At 34.3% G+C, this 22,877-nt stretch overlaps 1 protein-coding gene and 1 long non-coding RNA gene across 2 annotated transcripts; one reads left to right on the top strand and one right to left on the bottom strand.

The window, feature by feature from the left end:
• Positions 1-1,840: 1,840 nt before the first annotated feature.
• On the bottom strand, positions 1,841-13,489 carry LOC129281908 (cysteine-rich protein 2-like). Its single transcript, XM_064112996.1, has 4 exons — positions 13,341-13,489; positions 10,717-10,817; positions 4,883-4,937; positions 1,841-4,001 (listed from the first exon to the last, which is right to left on the bottom strand). The coding sequence occupies exons 1-4, from the start codon at positions 13,378-13,380 to the stop codon at positions 3,949-3,951; spliced, it is 249 nt and encodes an 82-aa protein (XP_063969066.1). The 5' UTR covers positions 13,381-13,489; the 3' UTR covers positions 1,841-3,948.
• Positions 13,490-18,535: 5,046 nt separating this feature from the next.
• On the top strand, positions 18,536-21,923 carry LOC135157558 (uncharacterized). Its single transcript, XR_010296544.1, has 2 exons — positions 18,536-19,410; positions 20,045-21,923. It is a non-coding gene; the product is annotated as an uncharacterized LOC135157558 (long non-coding RNA).
• The last annotated feature ends 954 nt before the right edge of the window (positions 21,924-22,877 follow it).

The raw sequence follows: 22,877 nt of genomic DNA, 5'->3' as shown, positions 1-22,877 counted from the left end.
TTCCAACATCATTTTCTTTTGTAATTTCATTCAAAAGCATATCTAAAATCTTGAGTTGCGTTATTTCATTAACATGACATGGAAAAACATGTCAGAAATATATTTTCATCAATCTTAATTTTTACATATAATTTAGAACATAATGCCATTATGAAATTACATTTATTTGAATGTTTTTCCTTTTACTAAAAATATCAATGAAATTTGATTTTGGAAATACACCTATAATTTTGAGTCCTCATTGTATTTATTGGTGATCACTGTAAATTGTTGCAATGCATGAACATATAAACATAACCATGCCCACACCAAACAAATATGTACATTATAACATTATTGGGTATACAAAATGAATGCACAAAGGCCCAAATTAAAAAAAAAGGTGGTTTAATTGTACTATGGTACGAAACTGTGGAATATGCAGATTTCTTGTATTATCACGCTTCATTCAAGCATAACATTGCACCCTTCACCAAAAGCGTGCATCTATAATTGGACTTTTCTCAGTGTTTATGATGAAATACGCGTAATTATGTACATACAATCTGCAGAGTCAAGGGTTTGTAGCGTGGTACAATTAAAACCACCTTTGTAAATTTGGGCCTTTTGAGTATAATACTGTAGGACAAATACACAATACATAGATACATCTTACTGTTACCCCAATCACAGTAAGGGACATAACAAAGGAGAGAAAAAAATGATGAATTGTTGAAGTCCTCCCCACCCTCTTTCCCCCAAAAAACCTCTTTTTGTATAATACCACATACTATCTGCCATAGTCCATAAATACCATTGTAGATTTATAATGATTACCATGCATCAAATTGACTTTCCTTCATTGATTTCAGTTCATAATTTGCATATATCACGAGGTACATTTTTTTTACAAGTAAAAATTAAGAAATCTTTAACATCATCATTTACAGGAATCACAGCCTAAACCAAAATAACACTCACTGATGAAAAATATATTAAAAAGTTTAACCTGAGACACATAGGCCCGAATTCACAAAGGTGGTTTTTAAAACCATCGGTTGAACCCATGGTTTATGAAGATTTCCTGTATAAATTAGGCTTATTTACCGCGTATATCAAGAAATGTCCAATGGCGATGCGCATTTTTGTCACAGTGCGCCAAATTGATACCTGTTGTCATGGTTAGTATGCTATTTTATTCATGAGTCCACTGTTTGATGAGTGGACTCATTAATTCAAAACAGAAGACTCATGAATAAAATATCGTAGATAACCACGGCAACAGGCATCAATTTGGCGCACTGTGACAAAAGCCTGCATCAGCATTGGACATCTTTTAATATACACGGTAAATAAGCGTAATTTATACAGAAAATCTGCATAAACCAAGGGTTCAACTGATGGTTTTAAAAAACACCTATGTGAATTCGGGCCTTAGAATTTTACCCCTAAAACATACTGTACTTATAATCAACTACTATTTGGCTATTTGGAATGGGCTACATGAGAGTACTGTAAATTGAATCTTAGATTAAAAGTAAAAAACTAGCTTCTAATACATAACATAAAGTAAACAAATAGAATTATTCACATTTCCTATGAAACCTGATACTTTACATTCATTTACTTTTAAATCATGAATAGAGGGAATGTATGAATAACAGTATTTCTTGAATACCCTTTAAACATCTGATTCAGTACAAATCGATGCGGCAAAATTCCAGTTTTTGTCACATTCTTACAAATAACAAGTGATGATAGAAATATGTCATTCAAAGATTACTGATACCATTTGAGTATTGATCAATGTTACATAACATTTTAAAATATATTCCACACAGAACAGTTGTATCTGTATAGGTTGAAAAAAAAATGTTTAAATGACAAACACATGGAATCAAATGTCATATGTCATAATGGGTTGAACTTATTAGATATATAAAGCAGAAACATTATTACTCACAAATACCCATTATGATAATGGGTATGAATTATCGAGTTACTCCAAATATCTCCAATCAATCCAAAGTCTTTTGGAATGCACAGAGATGTTAGATGATAAATATTGACTGTTTTGTTGCACTTTGCATATATGAGTTTGAGCACAGTATATTCACATCATTCAGCACCTTTGTATGGAGCACATCAGATCCCCAACCCCCATGCATAAATAACAAGTATCATAACCGATAAAGAGAGGCATACTGTCAAACTTGATCACTTAAACTTTCAATAAAGGCAGCAATCTACATACACATTTAACTGCACTGAATTTTCTCCTCAAAGCCCCCATTTCATTTACTTGTAATTTCAATAATTGTACTTAAAAGGGGTACTCCATGTTGAAAATGTTTATATCTAAATAAATAGAGCAAAATTCACAGAGCAAGATGCTGACAATTTCATCAAAATCAGATTAAAAAAACCAAAGTTATTGAATTTCAAAGTTCAGAAATCTTTTGTGAAAACAGTTATATGCACATCGTCATGAATATTCATTAGCTAGGCTGATGATGTCACATCCCCATTTTCCTTTTTCTTGTGTTATTACATGAAATCACAATTGTTTCATTTTTTCATACATCTGTGAATGATATATACCCCTTATAATGAAATAAGTTGCAGCAATGAATAATTTTGCAAGGTTGACCTGTCAGTAAAAAATGAAAGATTAAGGTAATTTGATTTGGCCTAAGGTAGGTACAGGCTTGATGGTGTTTGGACAAAGTCATGAATACAATAATTTTGTGATTGGAATGCCTCATAAATTCATTGAAGCTGCAATCAGAATACATTACATCTTGACGAGCTAAATAGGAAACAACATTAATTAATGATATAAATGTACTGTGAAGCAGCAATGTGACATGTAGACCGTTACTAGATTTTCTTGAATATGAATAATCTCATAAACATTATATCGTCACTTCACAAGACAATTGAACTACAATTGAACTAAGTATTAAACAGAGCAAAAGTATCATTTACAAATAGTTCATCAATGCATTAAAGTATTACTTAAGCCATCAATAAATGATACACAAATGAAAGTGTTTCTGAAAGAAAATTCTTTGGTATAAATAGAAAGAATTTGATTGAAAGGAATAGCATATGAAACCTCCCCACAAAGGCCTTGTACAGTATAACCCTTCGTTACTTTTTAGGTAATACACTGTACTGATATTTGTCATATGTCTTAACTTTTCAAGGCAGCACCTCTCTTTCATAGTTCAATAGTTGAGGAATTTTACAACATAAACCATAAAGTTGGCATAAAGTTCAGTGCAATAAGTCATGCAGCATGTTTAGAAATATATATGGAATGGCACAATACAGATTTGAAAAATTGTGAATGAATATTTTGTAAAGAAAAAAATCCAGAACTCCCTCACAGTGTTGACAATCTTTCAGAAACACAGGTTTTTATAAAAAACCAGCATGGCTCAATTTTATTAGGAGTTTGCCTTAAATTCATGATAAACATATATGTATTTCAAAATTATATGAGGCACATGCAAATGAATCAAATTTATTTATCTTGATTTTGCGTAGTCCACCAAATCCTGATGATGTTTTGGTTTATCATGAATCATCAAGTTACATTTTATGTTTAAAAAAAAATCAGCTTTAGGGTTACAAAAGCTTCCAAGATGGATAACCAGTCATATATATATATATATTTATAGTAAGAACATAGATAATGATGTTATATGAGTGTTGTGTACGCAGGTGCATAGATAATAAAGTGATTTATAAAAGGAAAGTGAATCATGTGATCATTAATTACTTAATATTCAAATTCATGAAGGAAATAATTATATACAATTTCGAAAATACTTCAGATAAATATGCTATAAATAGTACAGTATATTGGATTTGGTTGGGAGAATATAGGGGTCTTTTGTTGGAGACATGATCAGGAATGTCGTGAGGCTAAAAACCATTTTTCTGGGGCTGTCCCTGTCCTGTTCACTTGGAATAGTTGTAGGAGTTTGGTTGGTTTGCACCGCCGCTTCTGTAACCTGGAATTACAGGGGAAATAGGAATGGGAGAAAAGACAGAGAAATTGTTTGATTGATCATTACTTTTATAAGAATTGGTATAATCATATTATTTTTTATTAATGGAAAGTATGAGCTAAGTTGTTAGAATTTGGTCAAGATGTAGTGAAGAAATATAAATATAGTTGTGCTCAAGGGTAAGTGATCCCCTTCACAAAATCATGCTGAGTGTTTATTGTACACAACAACACTATAATGTTCAGTGAGCCAAGAGAAGCAAACTTTATTAAAAGTAATATTTTATCACCTGACTTCACAATTAAATATCTAAACATGGCAGAACTTGAACACTTTAAATATGTTCATTTTCTGGTGGAGCACTGCTGTATACCACATATATCACTCAAAGAACGTAATGATGCAATAACATAAGGGAGACGGGGGAGGGCAGCAGAGAGGGGAGGGAAGCTTTGGGAAGAAAACCAAAAAAGAGATTGGGAATGAGGGGGGTGAGGGAGGCAGAGGAGGGGGCAGGGAGGAAGAGAGGGGAGGCAGGCAGGCTGGGGGGAGGGGGTGTAGAGGAAGAAAGGGAGGGGCGGGAAAGAGAGAGTCAAAAGGGGTAGAGAAGGAAATCACATTTAATCGCTAACCCTATGCTTCAAACTTCAATTACAATGTACATGTATCAGAGAAACAAAACTGAATAAATTGTCTTCTAGAGCACCACCTCTCCACAAGAAGTACATGTAATCCAGGATTGATATTCATATATCTGAGATTGAATGAGCTGTCACCGATTCAAGTCAATCATAAACTGTGAATAAGAGAAACCAGTTGAAGTTCTTGCAAAGATTAAATCTTATCAAACTGTACAAGTTTTTTTTACAAGGTGGTGAGCTTACCCTTTGGTCCAAATAGTTTTCCATAGCATGATTTGCAGAAAGGCTCCTTGTTGTGCTGTAATCAAAAGATAATTTCAATCAAAATTAAAAAAGAGCAATAATGATGGATGACAACAGTAACAACAGAAACTAACAAAACTACCGTATTAATTATTATAATAGCAAAAAAATAATACCATATATATTAAACGGGTAGTTCACCCTGACATCAAGTTGACATTAAAAGAATCTGAAAACTAGAGATGCACATTGACCAAGGTTTCAAAATTTTCTCACAGAATAACAGAAAAGGGAACTTTTCAATTGGGTACTTCACATGCAAGCGGCTGTTTCATATTGTTCGCATAAATTTGTTAATTTACCAATGGATCATGATGACTGAAAATAATATTTTGATAATGTATGAAATGTGTCTGATTATATAATGAATGCATCTACATGTAGACGGTAGACCAGCTCTTCTTAATGTTCTGGGAAAATGTAATTTTATGGATTTTATACAAATATACTAGGCTTTGAGGAAGTACAGCGGGAATTATTTGTCCGAGGTAGGACTGGCAAGTGGCAATTACTATTTTTCGCAAGGGGCGATAATAGTGCCAGGACAACCAAGGATGAAAAGTTCCCTCTATACTTTCGAAATAAAGGCCTGGTATATTTGTTGAAAATCCAACAGTACCTTTAATAAATTAGATAAATTGATACTGGCAATCTAGTCATCCCTAATAATCTGCACCAAAAATATAGATAAAACGCTGCGCTTGCCGAGCCCACTTGCGTTACTTCCGTTGAGTGTCCTACTTTCCTGAAGCCACCGCGCACAGCGTAACCCGTCCCTTCACCATTACAGCCACCTAGCTGATAGGCGCGTCCAACAGATGGCATGATCTGTAACATCAATAATGGAATAGTGCACTATCATGGTTCAATAGCAAATTTCATGGGCACTTTGTTCCAAAAGCATACATGATGCTATTTGAACTAATATAGAGAATTTAATTCATACAATACAGCACATGATTGAGGAGCTGCTTGTACAGTACATGTATGTATATGATGGAGGGCACTCTTTCAACATTTTATATTTTTATAAAACTGTCTGAATTTACATTCAAATGTGTACTGTTGAATAATCTAGATTATAATTGCCATTTTTTCTGATTCTCGATCTGGTCCTTAAAATATAAACTCTTCATTTTCATATCCCTCACACCTTCTCTAATTGACAATGCCTCAAATTACTGTCAACTCCCGCCCCGCCTCCGCTGTCATCTCAACAACACTTCTTTATCTAGCTTTGTTTATATTGACCTCTCAAGACCCTTGGTGACAGTCATATTCTTTGTAACAAGGCTTTCAGAAGTTCCATTGCTATGGTGATCATATAATACAGTACTTAACTTGGGTAGGATACCTATATCATGCCCAGCACATGGTGTACAAAATATGAATTATAAGTTATTTTAATCACTTGGTTTGATATTCAGTTTAACTTTTAATGTTCCAATATGAGTTTAATTACTGTATTATATTGCGTACAATGCATATGAATCACCAATCAAAATTAATTTATATTGTATGATTACAAATTGGATTAAATATTAATGAGGAATTACATTTACGCTGTAATCTGATACCATCTTAATGACTTAATATACTGTCATACATGTACAAGTACTATATCTTGTAACTAAATTATTTTACTAATTGAATCAAAAGTACATGTACTGAGATAGATTCTTACAAACAAAAAATTCAATCTGAATTGAATTTAACCTGTATTTATTCTGATTTACCAGATGAATCAAATTTTTGATACCAGTAATTCAATTTATGTCAGTTCTGGAATTTAATCTGAATCATCAATCGTGATATGAATTGAATTCATTGAGTTAACCTGCATTTCAAACAAAATTTAATCTGAATTACTGAAATTTACTTTAATCAGGATTTAGGACTCAATTTCATGGTCATAATCTGTAATTTTGAAGTGACATCCATGCAGATAATGTGAAAATATCCAATAATACATGATGCAAATATATTGATTGTATCTCTTCTACCTGTTCATTTGATATTGTTTGTTTAAAAACGATGACAATGATCCTAATCAAATAACTCGCTGCCTCAGTCCATGTGACCAGTCATTTATGTCTTGATGGTAATGGTATTAATATTTTATACAGTATTTTGATTTTCAAAATAGGCTTTATTTGAGTAATTTAAAAAAGTCTTAGACACCATTCTCACTACCTTCCTAAAACTAGTTGGAAACTAGTTTAGTTGAAACTACATGTAGTTTAACGATTACGTGTAATGAGAACGGTCGAAGCGATCTTGGAAGCGATCTTCCAAACCGGTTCATAAAATCACCTCACTACATGTAGTTTAACGATTACGTGTAATGAGAACGGTCGAAGCGATCTTCCAAACCGGTTCATAAAATCACCTCGCGATGTAGTTTTGAAGATCGCTTTGCCTCGTTAAACTGGTTTTATGTTTTGTTATTAGGACACATCCGTTCTTCGGGAAGTGATCTTCACACACTGTGTGTAGAATGCCTACGCTGCGGTTTTGAATTTCGTGCGAAACGTGTCTTCAATCAAAAATGAAGGTTATTGTACCAGAAAAAAAATTGACAAGCAAAAAAAAAAAAAAAAAAAAAAAAAAAGGTCTTCAATCAAAAATAAAGGTTATTGTACCAGAAAAAAAATGGTCTTCAAGCTCGTCAGGGGGGTTAATAGTGGTCTTTCAAGCTCGTCAGGGGGGGCAGTGATATGTATTTTGTATGGGTTGTGGCTCGTCAGGGGGGGCAGAGTGCCCCCCCCCCCCCGTAGGTACGCTAGTGCATAGACTTTACACGCATGCAAAATACGAGTATCTCAAATCCAATTTTGGAAGTGAAATACGGGCATGATCCCGGCATCTGATCGGAAAATGAAGGCAACACTACCGAAAGCTTAGAATCTCAGCTACAACATACTAAAAGCTCAGGGATAACTGACATTCTGACAAGAAGAAATGGAGATATGGCTCACGAAATAGAGGAATGTAAAATCTAGATTTGACAAGTCATGTCCCATAGAGATTACATGCAAAATGAGTAAAAATTACATGCCTTTATTATTTGCAATTCTTGAGGATGATCCATTTATTAAAATGAAAAATAAAGGCAATAAATCAGAAAGAGTAAGACCTAAGCTACAACATATCAAAAATTGGGTGAAAATTTACAAATATTCACGGAGTTAGAGCCAAATTTGCATAATTATAATGATCTTCACACACTGTGTGTAGAATGCCTACGCTGCGGTTTTGAATTTCGTGCGAAACGTGTCACCACACTGAGAGCATTCCCATAGCAACAAGATCGCTTTACCTGAAGTGATTTTGAAAATCACGTACGGATGATCAAATGGGAACGCTAGCAAAGCGATCTTCCAAACTGGTTTCCTGAACCGGTTTCCAGTAAACTAGTTTCAGAAAGCATACATGTAATGAGAACGGTGTCATATATCACTTTGTCTCCACACCCCCCTTTCTCTCTCTCTTGCTCATTTATCTACCTATCAATAATACAATTCAAATTATTTAAATGAACTGAAATCATTGATTGCTCAAGGGATGCACCATTAGATATCGGGGGGGGGGGGGCTGGAAGTTTTTTCGAAAAAAAAAATTGACTCACCATCAGAGCATTAAAACAAAATTAAAAAAATTGGTCCACTGACAAATCATCTGAAAGGGGAAGAAAAAAAAAACTTCACTCAAAGAAGAAAGGAAAAAAAACAACCAAACTTCCAGCACCCCCCCCCCCCCCCCCCCCGGGTATCTAATTGTGGGTCCCTAACTACATACATGTATCTCCTCATTGACAGAGCAGGATTCACACACACATTACAAAATCAATAAATGTAAATCATCATGGATATGCATGTATTACATAATACCCAAGGGCCAAGGCAATTATCAATTTCAACACTGCATCATGATATGTGTGTATACTGTGTATATTACATGTATATGATCATTCATAATATTGCAGGTTTATTAAAATCATGGCATGAATTTAGTCCAACATGTGTAGTTTTCTTGACATATTTTCTAAGTAAAGGTGCTCATGTCAATGGGAAGGTAAAATCACTACTGTCTCCAAACAAGGTCTGGGAATAAATACCAAATTCACCATCTAAAAGAGAAATGTCCAGACAGTCCAGTTGTGATATTGTATTCAAATGAACGATGATTAAAGAAAGCAATGAAAAAGTTTTACATGTACATGTATGTGCAAAAGCCAGTCTGATTCATTTATTTTTGTCAATCAGCAATATCAAATTTAAAAATTGAGCTATGGGTTGGCTCAAATGAATATCTTTGGCCTGCCAGTTGTGATTATGCCCGTGCAACCTGAAGCTTTGACCAAGGGGTCAATAACATGCATGTATCAATATGATTTGCATTATCTATCATTCCAACCTTGCTCTGCTTTTCTATTGTGAAAATGTGAAAAATCATTTTCAGAAATATCTTTTATATATATAGCACACTCTCTTGATAGTTTTTTTATTTTTCATAAATAAGGGTGTGTTTTTTTTTACAATGTATCATTCGAATTTCGTGATCAGATATGAGAAAGCTAGAAACATTACATTACATGTAGGCTATATCCTGAAATTTTCAATCAATTCCATACTTGAGAATTGCTTGAATATAAAAAGAACAGATTAATCTAATTTTTTCTTTCACTACATCACTAAGTTCAAGATCGGGACACATCGCTGAAGAAGGCTACAGTTAGTAGTTGAAAATTTCAAGATAATTCGAGTTTTCTTTGTGTGTTGAGAAAAAAGGTTCATAATTGCCTTCATTATTTTTTTCATCATGTACCTATTAAATCAAAATGACTTCTCATACAAACATATTTGTTTTGTATCCCACACATCATAACTGTTTTAGGGAACACAGGTTCAAATAGTTCAGTAATAAATAGGAATTGCGACATGTACACTGTACTATTGGCAGTTTAGCAAAACTCAAACTAGGCTAAGTTAGTTAAAGATTGCAGTTCAATGCACAGTCCCGGAGCCTGTTTCATAAATACGGTGACACATTTTTTCAGCTGCAACAATTTCTCTGGCCTTAAAAGTATCTCAGAGGGCATAGAGAGTTACATAAAGGAAAAAGAATTAGTATTATTTAGTTTTGGTGGATAGGTTTTATGTTTGGGGCGATTCCACAAAATCCACGGTCAGTCACAATACACTTAACACTTTTACATGTTTTTTTTCTAATACTTGGTGCTGTCTGTTTTACAGGGGTGAGTCTTTCTGTCAAGTTTATACTTGACAAACAAGGCTTTATAAATTATAACAATATATACAGAAAGGTTGTATGCTGTATATTGCGGACGCTATGATGTCCCAAATGTTGGTCAGTCGCATTACACAAAAAGGACATGGAAAAAAGTGACTGATTACTTGTTAATAGTTCTTTTAAATCAAAACACTTTTACCAATTTCAATACCTGCAAATCATTACTTAATACATATATATATAGAAGTCTCAAATAAGGCATTTGAATTTGGGAAGCCACTTCGAGTTTCTTTTGCTGATATAAAAACTCTGGTCAATCGCATTACACTTTGTCTGGCACCAGAAATCTTTTGTTTATCTGGGGTGTCAATCATTCAGTTGACAGAAGTGAACCAGCATTGGTGAAGAAAATGTTACAAAATGTACAAATCTACATGTATTTTCAAGTAGGAAATACTACGTGTACATCATTTCAGATTTTTCTAAAAATCTGAAGAGAAAGAAAGAGAATATAAACCTACCTCAAGTTGCTCTCCAGCATTTAATCTTTTGTTACACTGATCATATGAGCATTTGAAGCATGTTCTGTGCCAGTCTTTGTTAAGAGCCACTAGTTTCTCAGCTGAAATACAAGTCAAATAATCAGACATTCATTTCAATATAAATTGTCTCGACTCTTTACCTCCAATAACACGCACACAAAAAAAAAGGGAAAAAAAGAGCCACTGAGTCTCTGGCAGTCTCACCTGCAATTCAATATAGCAGCAGTGCTGACTTTGAAAACGACTAGTATAAAACAATTATTCACAAAAAACGCCATTCATATAATATTATACTACGTTCATTGACCCTAAATGACATTTGACCTTGAACATGTGACCTACGACTTGTGCAAGAAGATCAGTTATACTTGATTACCCCTATGTCCACATTTCATGAACTACATGTACATACTGTAGGCCTACATAAATATTCAAATTTGTGATGGCAATTCAAGAATTACCCCTAAAATGGCAAAATTTCATTGACCTTTGATCTTGGTCATGTGACCTGAAACTTGCATGGATGTTAAGTGATACTTGATTACTCTATGTCCAAGTTTTATGAACTTGATCCATAAACTTTCAGTTATAATGGTAATTCAACAAATACCCCCGACATGGCCAAAGTTCATTGACCCTAAATGACCTTTGACCTTGGTCATGTGACCTAAAACTCGGGCAGGATGTTTGGTCGTACGTCATTACCCTTATGTTTAGGTTTTATGAACTAGGTCCATATACTTTCTAAGTTACAATAATATTTCAAAAACTTAACCTTAGGTTAAGACTTCGATGTTGATCCCGCCCCCAAACATGGTCTAAGTATATTGACCCTAAATGACCTTTAAACTTGATCATGTGACCTGAAACTCAAACAGGATGTTTAGTAATACTTGATTAATCTTATGTCCAAGTTTCATAAACTAGGTCCACATACTTTGTAAGTTACTTAGGTTAAGATTTCAATGCTGATGCCCCCGCCACTGCCACCCGCTCTGCTTTCTGCTATGCAGGCGAGACAAAAACCAAGGTTCTAGCAAGAACCAATTTAGAGCCAGGTACAGTATGAAGAGGCAAAGTGGACATTTCATAACAAAATAATTTTGCTTGTGATCAATGTTTAGTGTCTTTTGCAAAATAATGCATGCAAAATTGCAATGCGTATAAACTTCAACCTTGCTAGCTTGACATAAATTTAATGACCATTTCAAATTTCTTGCAGAAGAAGAAAATTCTAACAAGCTTTTATCCTATTAGTTGTTATAAAATGAATTTTTATGTTAAACAAGTTACCGGTACATGATACATTTAGATGTCATTTCAAGTTATCAAAATTCAACTAATTCACTTACCACTCTTTTTTTCTAAGTTGATAAATTATGTAATAAATCATACATTGAAGGTTTTTTTTTATGAATAATTACATGTTTACAATTACATTTGTCAAATTTACTTTATTCTATACATGTAGGCACCAGCCAATGTGGAGAATCTCTTAACAGAATTTTCGATACTTTAAAAATTTAAGTGATTACCTGGCATTGGCTGGGGCCCAATTCACACTACACTTGTAATGTTTCTATTGCATTTGTCATGATTGTATCATCTTGCTTGGAAATGAAATTAATAAATAAGTAAATTGAAATACAATGGAATTGACACAAATTCAACCTTTTTTTACTACTGGTCCAAGCAAACATTACACACACAAACATCATTATTCATGAGAGCCATTTTTTGAGACGCCAGAGCCATTACTATAATTTACAAAAGAGAAGAAAAAATCATTTATTTCAGTTATATATATTTTTTACTGGTCATGTCAGACCAGTACATCTGGCCATTTTTGAAAAGTTTACTGGTCCGACTGCAATTTTTACCGGTCTGGGACCATCGCCAGAGTCCGGGGTGCGCCTCGGATGAGATTTTAGGGACCATCAGAACTTCCCTTAACAATATTAGAAACAACATTTAATGAAGAATATTTTTCAAATAAGAAACTAGAAGTTTACATCAAAAACACAAAATAATAGATGCGCAGGCATTGTATTAAAACTAAGTATTATTACCGTACGTGTGCATTTATGCTTTAGAAAATACGCTTAAAATTTTGCAACATCCTCCCAAAGGGAAATTGAAAAGACAAATGATAAAAAAGGGAGTTAACACATAATTTTTAAAGTGTTCATTTTCTAAAAACATCAAAGTAAGGTCAAAATAGCTGATCAGTCATTTTGCAAATTTTCCCAGTCTGTTTGGTATTATTAATAAACCTAGGCCCTATACGATACCATTTTAATTATTAATGGTGGAAAATTGGGAATTATAAAAAATATTGAGTTTGATATGATTGAATTTATGAAAAGTATTCAGTAATACGATCCACTACCAGTACCATACCTTGTCCTTAAATAAACCCTTATTATTAATTTCAAATCATACCGACTGTTTAAAAGCAAAAAAAGAGAACGCCAATTTAAATTCGTGGGACCAGACAATATTTTTATACACAAGAATAACAATTAACATCACAAGCTTTCTTAGCTTCGTTGATTTAAAATATTAAGAAAGAAAATATTATTATCATGATACCAAATACTTACCAAAATAAACTGGCTTACTGCATTTTGCACAACTTGACATGATGACAACTAATTCTCGTCTCGCTTTCGCGCTTAATAAACTAGAAATTTTAGAGGTTAGTGGAAACGCGACAACGCTGATAATGATTACAGATGCAATTCACAACTTTAATAACGCCCTCTACGTCGGGAGCTCTACTATGCAAAAAAAAAAATAGGATGAAAATAATTACCGGGTACTCATGATTTGAATGGATTGAGTATAAAACCAGGCCAGAAAATCACTAAAAATGTAACAAAAATCGGATGAAGAATAACGAATTTATTACATTTAAAATTTTGTATTATTCATCTGCGTCCTGAATTATATACCCACTTAAATTACGATTAGGCTATTTTTCCTTAAAAAATTGAAATATGGGATAGACTAGACAGCTGGCAGCTGATTGGAGCCAACGGAGATCAGCGGAACAAACACTTTAACAGAGACCGAAGCTTTTGGTCTAGGGATAGACTAACTTTACTGATTTAAGATTGTCAGTGCTGAAACTTATTTTAGTTATCAGATTTTGATAACATTTTTCCTATATAGTAAAACAAAAATCAATAAAATGTCATTGCCCCCCCCCCTCCGCAAAAAAAAGTTTTAATTGAACATATATAGAGAATTTATTTCACATCGGCTCCCGTGAAAAATGGGTCATCATGACCCATTATGCATCTTATATTATCTAAAACATGGGGCAGCTGCTCTATTACGTCACAAATAATAGAAACCTAATAATTAATAATCTTTATGGATTTTCCTCAAACCTTCACCAATAACTTAATTTTCTTAAAGGTCTTAGCTTATCACAACGGTCCTGAGAAAAAGTACCTTAAAATGTAAATTTAAAAAAAATGAAGAGCTCACTTGCAAAAGGGGTTAGGTCCATTTTTCATCAAATTTGATTTTTATGTCTCAATGTATACATTTTTAGTAGCTCTATAAGGTGATACCAATAAAAATTTGAAATTCAAATGAAAACGTGAATGAAAGTGTCAAAGAACAATCACTTTTTAATAAGAATAGATTGGATTCATTTCAGTTTGCTTGCAAAAGGGGTTAGGTCCACCATAATAATTTATTTTAGAAAATATATAGAAAAAAATTGAAGACAGGTAAATTTCTTTTATACCCAATTTTATGTTTACATGATAGGGTGGTACATCATGACAATTGTGTTTCTCATAAGAATATTGCAATAAGTGAGAATAAAAAACATGGTTTTTTTCGGAATGGTCCACAGTGGACCTAACCCCTTTTGCAACTAAACTCTTCAAATACACACTTTAATTTTAGTCCAGCAAAGAATCATTACAAAAAAATTGTTAGTCCTAGGCGATCATTAAGTTTTTAAAAAGTTTGTGGCTCTTGGCTCAATTTATTGACTATTTTGTTCATATATATATATATATATATATATATATATATATATATATGACGATATTACGTTCCGCGTGTTGGACATAGAAGATATTAATGAGGCAAAGTGGTAATGCATTGTACTTTGTTCCAACAGTTTATTTTGAATTCCAAATTTTCGACGTTAAACATACGCCTTCCTCAGGGATACAATAAAGCTTTATTGTATCCCTGAGGAAGACGTATGTTTAACGTCGAAAATTTGGAATTCAAAATAAACTGTTGGAACAAAGTACAATGCATTACCACTTTGCCTCATTAATATATATATATTATATATATATATATAAATGTGTAAAGTTATACATGTACAACAGCTTTGGCAACTCTTTTATTTAAATATATTGTAAAGAAATGGATGAAGAAAACAATGGTAGGCGTAGCTTAAATCAAGGTTCCCCATGCAGAGCTATCTAACATTTGGAAAGGGTATCTTCTAAACAGAGGCGTCGATCCTGGGGGGCAGGGGGGACGATCGCCCCACCAATGAAAATATTGCCCCCCCCCCAATAATTCCGCATATGCATAAAAAAAAACAAGATTGTAATGTTCAGCAAGCGAGATTGAGATACACAACTCGTTCTTTATTTAAAATCGTGCTCAAAATGTCCGCTTTTCAGATTGGAATATAAAAATTTTCAGCAGGCGCTTCGCGCTCGCATCATTTCTGTAACAAAAACCCATACTTTTCATGATTAAATTGGTGAATGTAAATGTCCCGTTTTCAGTTCTAAGCCTCAAAAGAACTGCTTCAATTTGCAATCATCTTTTCTTGGATATATAGCTTGTTCTTTATCAAAAACGTCCAGTAAACTGTCATTTTTTCAGATCGAAATATCAAAATTTTCAGCTCGCGCTTCGCGCTCGCATCTATTCTTCTTTTAGATACAAATCTTAATCATTGGTACCAAAAATGCTTAGAATAACAAGTTTTCAGCTCAGAATATAAAAAAATTTGAGCTCACTCTCGGCACTCGTACTATCTGTGTAGTGAGATACGTGTCTGTGTCTCATGAGTCATATATATATATGTGTGTAAAGTTATACATGTACAACAGCTTTATTGGCAACTCTTTTTATCTAAATATTGTAAAGAAATGGATGAAGAGAACAATGGTAGGCGTAGCTTAAATCAAGGTTCCCCAGAGCTATCTACCCTTTGGAAAAATTGGTGATGCCGAAAAAATGTCTCTGCCGGGAATCGAACCCGGGCCCCAGCTTTGAACGCCGGTGCCTTAACCAGTGGTCTAGTGGTTAAGGCACCGGCGTTCAAAGCTGGGGCCCGGGTTCGATTCCCGGCAGAGACATTTTTTCGGCATCACCATGTAAGTTTGTAATCAATAGTAATTTAAGACCTAACAAAATTGTTTGGACTTCTTTGATTTCAGTGTTATCGAAAAGTATTTGATGCGGCAGATATTTCAATGAATGACTAAAAAGCATATAATTAGTTTTTTTTTTGCAGATTCAATGACAGTTTGCTGGCTTTGATCCAATTTATAACCTTTTTAAATTCTGCATTCATAGTGCTCATAGGTACATGTGGATCATGATGTGTGTAGAAAATATTGGAATCATCAGCAAAGAGAATAGAATTAACATGATATGAATTTTTCATATCATTAACATACTAAAGTACAAATAGAAAAGGGCCTTGTGGAATTCCACAGGCAACTGGCCTTGCGAGATTCTGATTCATTTACTGTAACAAACTGAATTCTATCAGTAAGATTACTCCTAAACCATTGTAAAGCTGTCCCTCTGATACCGTAATTTGATAGCTTACATAATAGTATTTCATGATATATTGTATCAAACGCTTTTGAGAAATCGAGACAACCCTACGGTATGATCAGAATTGTCAAAAGAAGTAGATATTTTATTTGTTAATGTAAATATAGCATGAGTTGTATTATGTTTTTCTCTAAAACTGAATTGATTATCACATATAATACTATATTTCTTAAGGAAAGCAACTGTATAAATTATTCTTTCAAGAATTTTTGAGAACGAAATTGACAAAGATATTGGGCGGTAATTACTAGTAATTAATTGATATCCCTTCTTAAAAATGGGTATAACTTTAGCTATTTTCATCTTATTGGGACCTGACCAAGCTGCAATGATAAATTAAATATATGAAGCAAAGGATCAGCAAGAGAATGCATGATATTTTTCACAACTCTATTAGTAATGCATGCCATCATAACCAGGAGTCTTTTCTGCTTTCAAATTAAATACAATCTCAAGTAATTCTTGTCTATGAAATGGAGTAAGAAATATTAAACTATCATTTTGTTTATCCAAAAAGTCTGTAAACGAATTTCCTACAGGCATAATATTTCTAGCTAACTGTGGTCCAGTTTGAGAGAAATATGTATTAAATTCATTTGCTATGGAATGAGTATGAACTTAATACATATTTCTCTCAAATTGGACCAAAGTTATCCTCTATCCTCCATTTTGCCAACTGGTACATGACTTTGTCGACTGTCATGAATGTTGGGGGTGTCACCCCCCCCCCCCTCCCTAGCTACGGCCCTGCTGGTTATTAGTAGGCCTATATATCTCTATGGGATCCGCATTCTCACCACTTTTTTTTTCCTTTTCTTATTACGGACACGGTACAACAGATTACGATTGTAGAGAATAGAGAATTCTGGGGCCCGTTTCTCAACACCGTCATAAGTCTAACTTCTTGACTAAATCAGAGATAGTGAGCTACTTGTCCGCTATCCGTTTCACGAAGCCCTCTTTACCAAGATCGGGTACAACAACCTCACTAAATATTTATGACACCTCCGAACCTGTCATAACTTCTTTCTTAATGACGTAGTGGTATCACGTGGGTAGACTATGACATGCAAAAGTGCCTAGAAATTTTAAAATTACAATCTTACGTAATCAATCATAGAGGTTGAAATTACATCACAAAACAAGTGGGTTAATGCATTCAATGATAATTGTAATACAAAGAAACTATAAAAACTGTCGGTAAAACGCCACAAAACGATTCATTTTGAAATAATAAAATGATTTAATCGATAAAGATTCTACCACGTCAGGCCATCCATAACTGAACTCGTATTTGTTGTTTTCAGACCCCTATACAGTGGGATAAATTCTATCTCTAATTTATGCATATAATTTGTCAAATATCGTATGTTTCGGTATAAGTGATTGAAAATGTTTCGTTAAACTATATTTTGATGACGTTTGGAATCGTAAAAGACCGTATAGTTATCATCATTTTACAAAGAAAACCGTTATGGTTTACTTTCGTAAACTATCAAAATTGGATATCCCGGGGGTACCCATCTCAACGTCCACAAGTGATTTTTTAGTCATGAAATGAATTATTCATAATTTAATTTTCTGTGCAATTGAATGCTCCAGTCTTCATGGTCTAAGTATGTATGATGCATAATTCACCTGTGCTATTATTTTAAAAAGATTTATTTCCCAATTCATCACAATATTTGCAATTTTGTCATAATTTTTCTTTTTGAAAATTATGCTATATTGTGACTAAGACCCCTGTTACACATGCGTCGGCTTTCAAAGCCGGCCCCGGAGGCGGCCTCACGCCTGCAATTTGAAGCCGCCTCAAAATCATCAAACCCCTGTTACACATAGTCTCGGGCCCGCAATTTTGCGTCTACACATAGGCCGGCCTCACGTCGCCTTTTCACGAGCTGACGTTGGGGCGCACTTCATGTAAACAAACGCTTAATATTTTCGCGCGGTTTGCAGGTCTTTTTAATTGCATTGGATCTCATCGACATCGCGACCGATCCGTACACATATCTTACCTCCATATTTTGTTTATATAATTGCATTATGAAGGTTAAGAATATCGTAACTATTATTTCTGATCGAAGGAGGGAATTTCGACGTGCTCAAAAAAGGCGATTCCGGGAGTTTGAAGCACGTCGTCGGCGAGTACGGTACTATTTTTTGTTATGTGCTATAACGTTTGCCTGCACCGTGGAAAGGAGTGTGTGGATGAAGGAGCGATCTGGACATTTCTGGGAGAGGATAGTGGAAGGGAGATTCACGGCAAGAGATTTTCGTGAAAATTTCCGTGTGAACAAGTCGACATTTGATTTTCTGTGTGGTGAGCTAGCACCGGCTATTCGTCGCCAAAACACACGATGGCGTAAAGCAGTTTGTGTCAGAAAGAGAGTTGCCATAACTCTGTGGCGTTTATCCACAAACTGCGAGTATCGAACAATCGGGCATCTTTTTGGGGTAGCGAGATGTACCGCCAATGTCATCGTCAACGACACCTGCCTTGTAATTGTACAAGAACTAATGAGAAGATATATTACCTTTCCTTCTGGAGATAGATTACGGGCAACTGTTCAGGGGTTCGAGGACATGGGGTTTCCCCAAGTTGCAGGTGCCATTGATGGAACCCATATCCCTATAATTGGACCTGTTAATTACCATGCTGATTATCATAATCGAAAGGGATGGTACTCTGTCATTCTCCAGGCAGTTTGTGACCATAAGTACATGTTCACAGATATCATGGTAGGATGGCCAGGACGCTGCCACGATGCCCGGGTGCTGGCAAACTCTTCTTTTCACCGAAGAGCGGAAAATGGAGAACTGCTTCCAAATGTACGTTTACTTTTAAATCTAATTTATAAAACTTGAATTAAATTTCATTTTATTATTAAAGATTTAAGCCACAAAAGATTATGATAGACTACAATCATTTAAAATCTCATAGATCTACAAGTCAATAGTAACATGCACATTTCATTTTTTTAAAGGGATAATATAAACAAAGGATTTAAAACAATAAATAAACCTAGAGAAATCAAGCCTAGAATAAGGGTAGATCTTCTTTTAAAATTTCATAAGTAATAATAGGCTACCATTAGTTTGCTCCACCTATTCATCTAAAAACACTGAGGTTTGTGTGATTTTGATATTTCATCAGCAGGGCCATAGCCAGTGTTTGATGTTTGGGGGGCACATACATGTAATTGATCAACGTCCTGGGGAGGGGTCTATAAGGATGGGTGTGTGATCTTGGGGGGGGGGGGGCACGTGCCCCCCCCCCCCCTGGCTACGGGCCTGCATGTTCATCAGCATGATCAATGTGTATTTTAATGAATTAATTTTAATATATATTTTTCTAAACATCTTCATGATATTAAAATAGACCTCTACTTAGTATTGATGTTATTAATATTATTAAATGATTATATTTCATTATTATCATTTTCAATACATTGTTTTTGACCAGATGACAAGAAACATCAATGGCCAAGATGTTCCGCTGATGATACTTGGGGACCCTGCCTACCCACTGCTGCCATGGCTAATGAAAGGTTTTGCCGATAATGGTCGTCTGACTGAAGATCAGACTAACTTTAACTACAGGCTCAGCAGGGCGAGAATGGTCATCGAAGGTAGTTTTGGTAGACTGAAGGGGCGATGGAGATGCTTATTGAAGCGCAATGACAGCGCTCTTGAGAACGTAACTAATATTGTTGGAGCGTGTTGTACCTTGCATAACCTTTGTCAGATGCAGTCCGATGAGCCAGATGACGAGTGGCTTGATGTTGCTCATGAATTACGAGAGTTTCAGCCACCTTGTCCTTTGCCAAATCAAAGGCCTGCACCATCAGCATCTGTAGTGCGTGATGCTCTTGTTCAGTATGTTAGGTAACTTTTTTTATGCATTTCTTCAACCACTGTTAATGATATTCCACAGGTGTAAACAGAGCCTCAAATGAACTCATTCATTCGGTTAGTCAATGACCCCCCCCCCCCCCAACCCCCGCCCTCATGATTGAAAATGTTATGTAGCCTCTGTTTTGTAATGTAAAACAGTTATCAAGAATAGAGTTTTCTCTCTTGGACATTTCTCTTTGTTTTTCCTTTTTAATTATTAATTTATGTTAATCATTCATAATAGACTATTGAGAAAATGCAAATCTGTTATTTTTTTATAATCCATTTTAAAGTAGATGGTTGGCCTTTTTGTAATGAATAATCTTTTTTTTTTTTAATAATATGCTTTTATTTCACCAAGTCATTTGTTTCATATTTTACTATACAGAGTGATGAAAAAGTAGTAAATTTAAGGTAGGCCTATGGCAGATAAGATTATCAGGGCCAGAAGATTGTCAATTAATTAGAATGATTTTTTTTTCTTCTTTGTATCAGTCTCTTTCCCAATCCATGGATACAGTAAGACTGGGTTTATGTTATTGTCAACCATAGCTGGGGGCTTTAGGTATGCATAGCAGAGGTTAATGTATGCACTGACATAGCAATGCATCTGACCAGTAGCATAGCACACTGCAATCTTCTTTTCATCTTGTGTTTCTTCCCTGTTATGACTGACATAAGTTTAAGTGTTTTAAAACCGAATATTCAAATTCAAATTCATTTGCCTATATGATCTACAAGTGATGAACACATTTTAACCATCTTATCCTGTGCCCATTCAAAAGCCAGTTTTGTGTTATGTTATTTCATTTGAGGTAAAATGCAGTTGTATTGTTATTTTTTCAAGCAAATATAGTGCCAGAAGCATTATTTTTTTTCTTGTTGTCCATGTGACTTTCTTGCTATTTCATCAATGCGATAATTTATATCAATCATTAATCTTAAAAGATGCACTTTAAACTTGACACCAGCATGCCTCATCATGGGAAGATGAATTAATTTTGTTTAGGGTTATGTAGGTCAAAGGACACAGAGGTTAATACACATGAAACATTACCTATTTGTAGTTCTTTTATCATAATATCTTGTACTATTTGCTTCTTGTATTCAATGTGCTAACAAGTATTCATTTGGAGAGGAATTTCAAACAAAGGTTACAGAGGTAAATGTATAATGTATATAAAACAATACCAGATAAACATGATTTATCTTCAAACCCATGTGGATAAGTAGTAATTGCTTGGGGGCAGGCGCAAGTGGTCATTATCTCTTTAGCTATGTGATTATATTGGATTGTATTCAACCACTATGAAATAGCTGTTTTGTACATATATGTCGTTTTTTCTTCTCTAACCACTTTTAGTTCAAAATTGTTAGGTATTTTCTGTGTATATGTTAAATACAACATGCCTCCGATAATGAATAAAAAGAAGAAAAAACATCAAGAATTCAGCTAAGGGTCTATCCTATTATTTCTGTATTATAACACTCTAAAAGCAAACCAATCTAAATTGGAATCAAATGGGGACATATTTGTTTCTATTCTTATTTAGAATAGATTCTATTCATCTTTTTCCTTCAGATTCTCTTCAATTCTGAGAATTTGAATAGAAACTAATATGTCCCCATTTGATTCCTATTCATATTTGATTAGTTTGTTTAGAAAACACATTAAGTACATGTCAGTGGCAGACACAGAAATCTTGGGGGGGGGGGGTACCCCAGGTGTTATAGTTTGTCTTGTTGATGTCCATTTTTTTCTGGGGGGGGGGGGCTGGAACATGTATCATTGTCCATTTAACATTGTAGAATCAAAAGGTAATATTTTTTATTTAAAAAAAATTTAAACAAATTATGAAGTATAAAGATACAGAATTTAAACAAAAAGTTTCATAGTACATGTACCAAAAAGGCAATTTAGGTCACTATATTACAACATTATTTTGACTGACATGGGGTGTAATATAGAATTTTGTTGGGCCTGTAAATGCTTAAATATTCCAAGAGGGACTATTTTTCTGCAAAGCATGTAGTGTTTGGAAAATGTGATGTTTTCCAAAGAGGAGAAATTAATACCCGAGATGCCAAGATATGTTATCTTTCAACTCTTGCAAGATGACATATGGCACCTCTATTATTATATTCTCTTAGGATTAAATCACACTTTCCTTGACTCTATAAGCTTTGCAAATACATGTATATATAAGATAGTCTTTTTTGTTAAAGAGCCGATTTGCTTTGAACGATCAAAATAACATCCATATTTTGTTTGCATTGTTTCGCAAATCCCCATGAAAAGCATGCTCAGCCAATCATTTGACTGGATCTAGGTAGACAATGTATTAACAGAGGTAAAGGTATAGGGTTAGGTCACACATGCAATCAGGCAAGAAGACTGGAAA

The sequence above is a fragment of the Lytechinus pictus genome, chromosome 18, assembly GCF_037042905.1.
Source record: "Lytechinus pictus isolate F3 Inbred chromosome 18, Lp3.0, whole genome shotgun sequence".
Taxonomy (NCBI): domain Eukaryota; kingdom Metazoa; phylum Echinodermata; class Echinoidea; order Temnopleuroida; family Toxopneustidae; genus Lytechinus; species Lytechinus pictus.
The sequence above is the reverse complement of the archived record's forward strand: the minus strand, read 5'-3'. Positions and strand labels throughout refer to the sequence as shown.

Bases quoted from the DNA above. Each gene is read 5' to 3' on its own strand.
- LOC129281908 (XM_064112996.1), bottom strand. From the start codon at position 13,380: ATGTCAAGTTGTGCAAAATGCAGTAAGCCAGTTTATTTTG. The intron at 10,818-13,340 runs GTAAGTATTTGG...CTTGTATTTCAG, and splicing joins CAGTAAGCCAGTTTATTTTG to CTGAGAAACTAGTGGCTCTT. The intron at 4,938-10,716 runs GTAGGTTTATAT...TTTTGATTACAG, and splicing joins ATGCTGGAGAGCAACTTGAG to CACAACAAGGAGCCTTTCTG.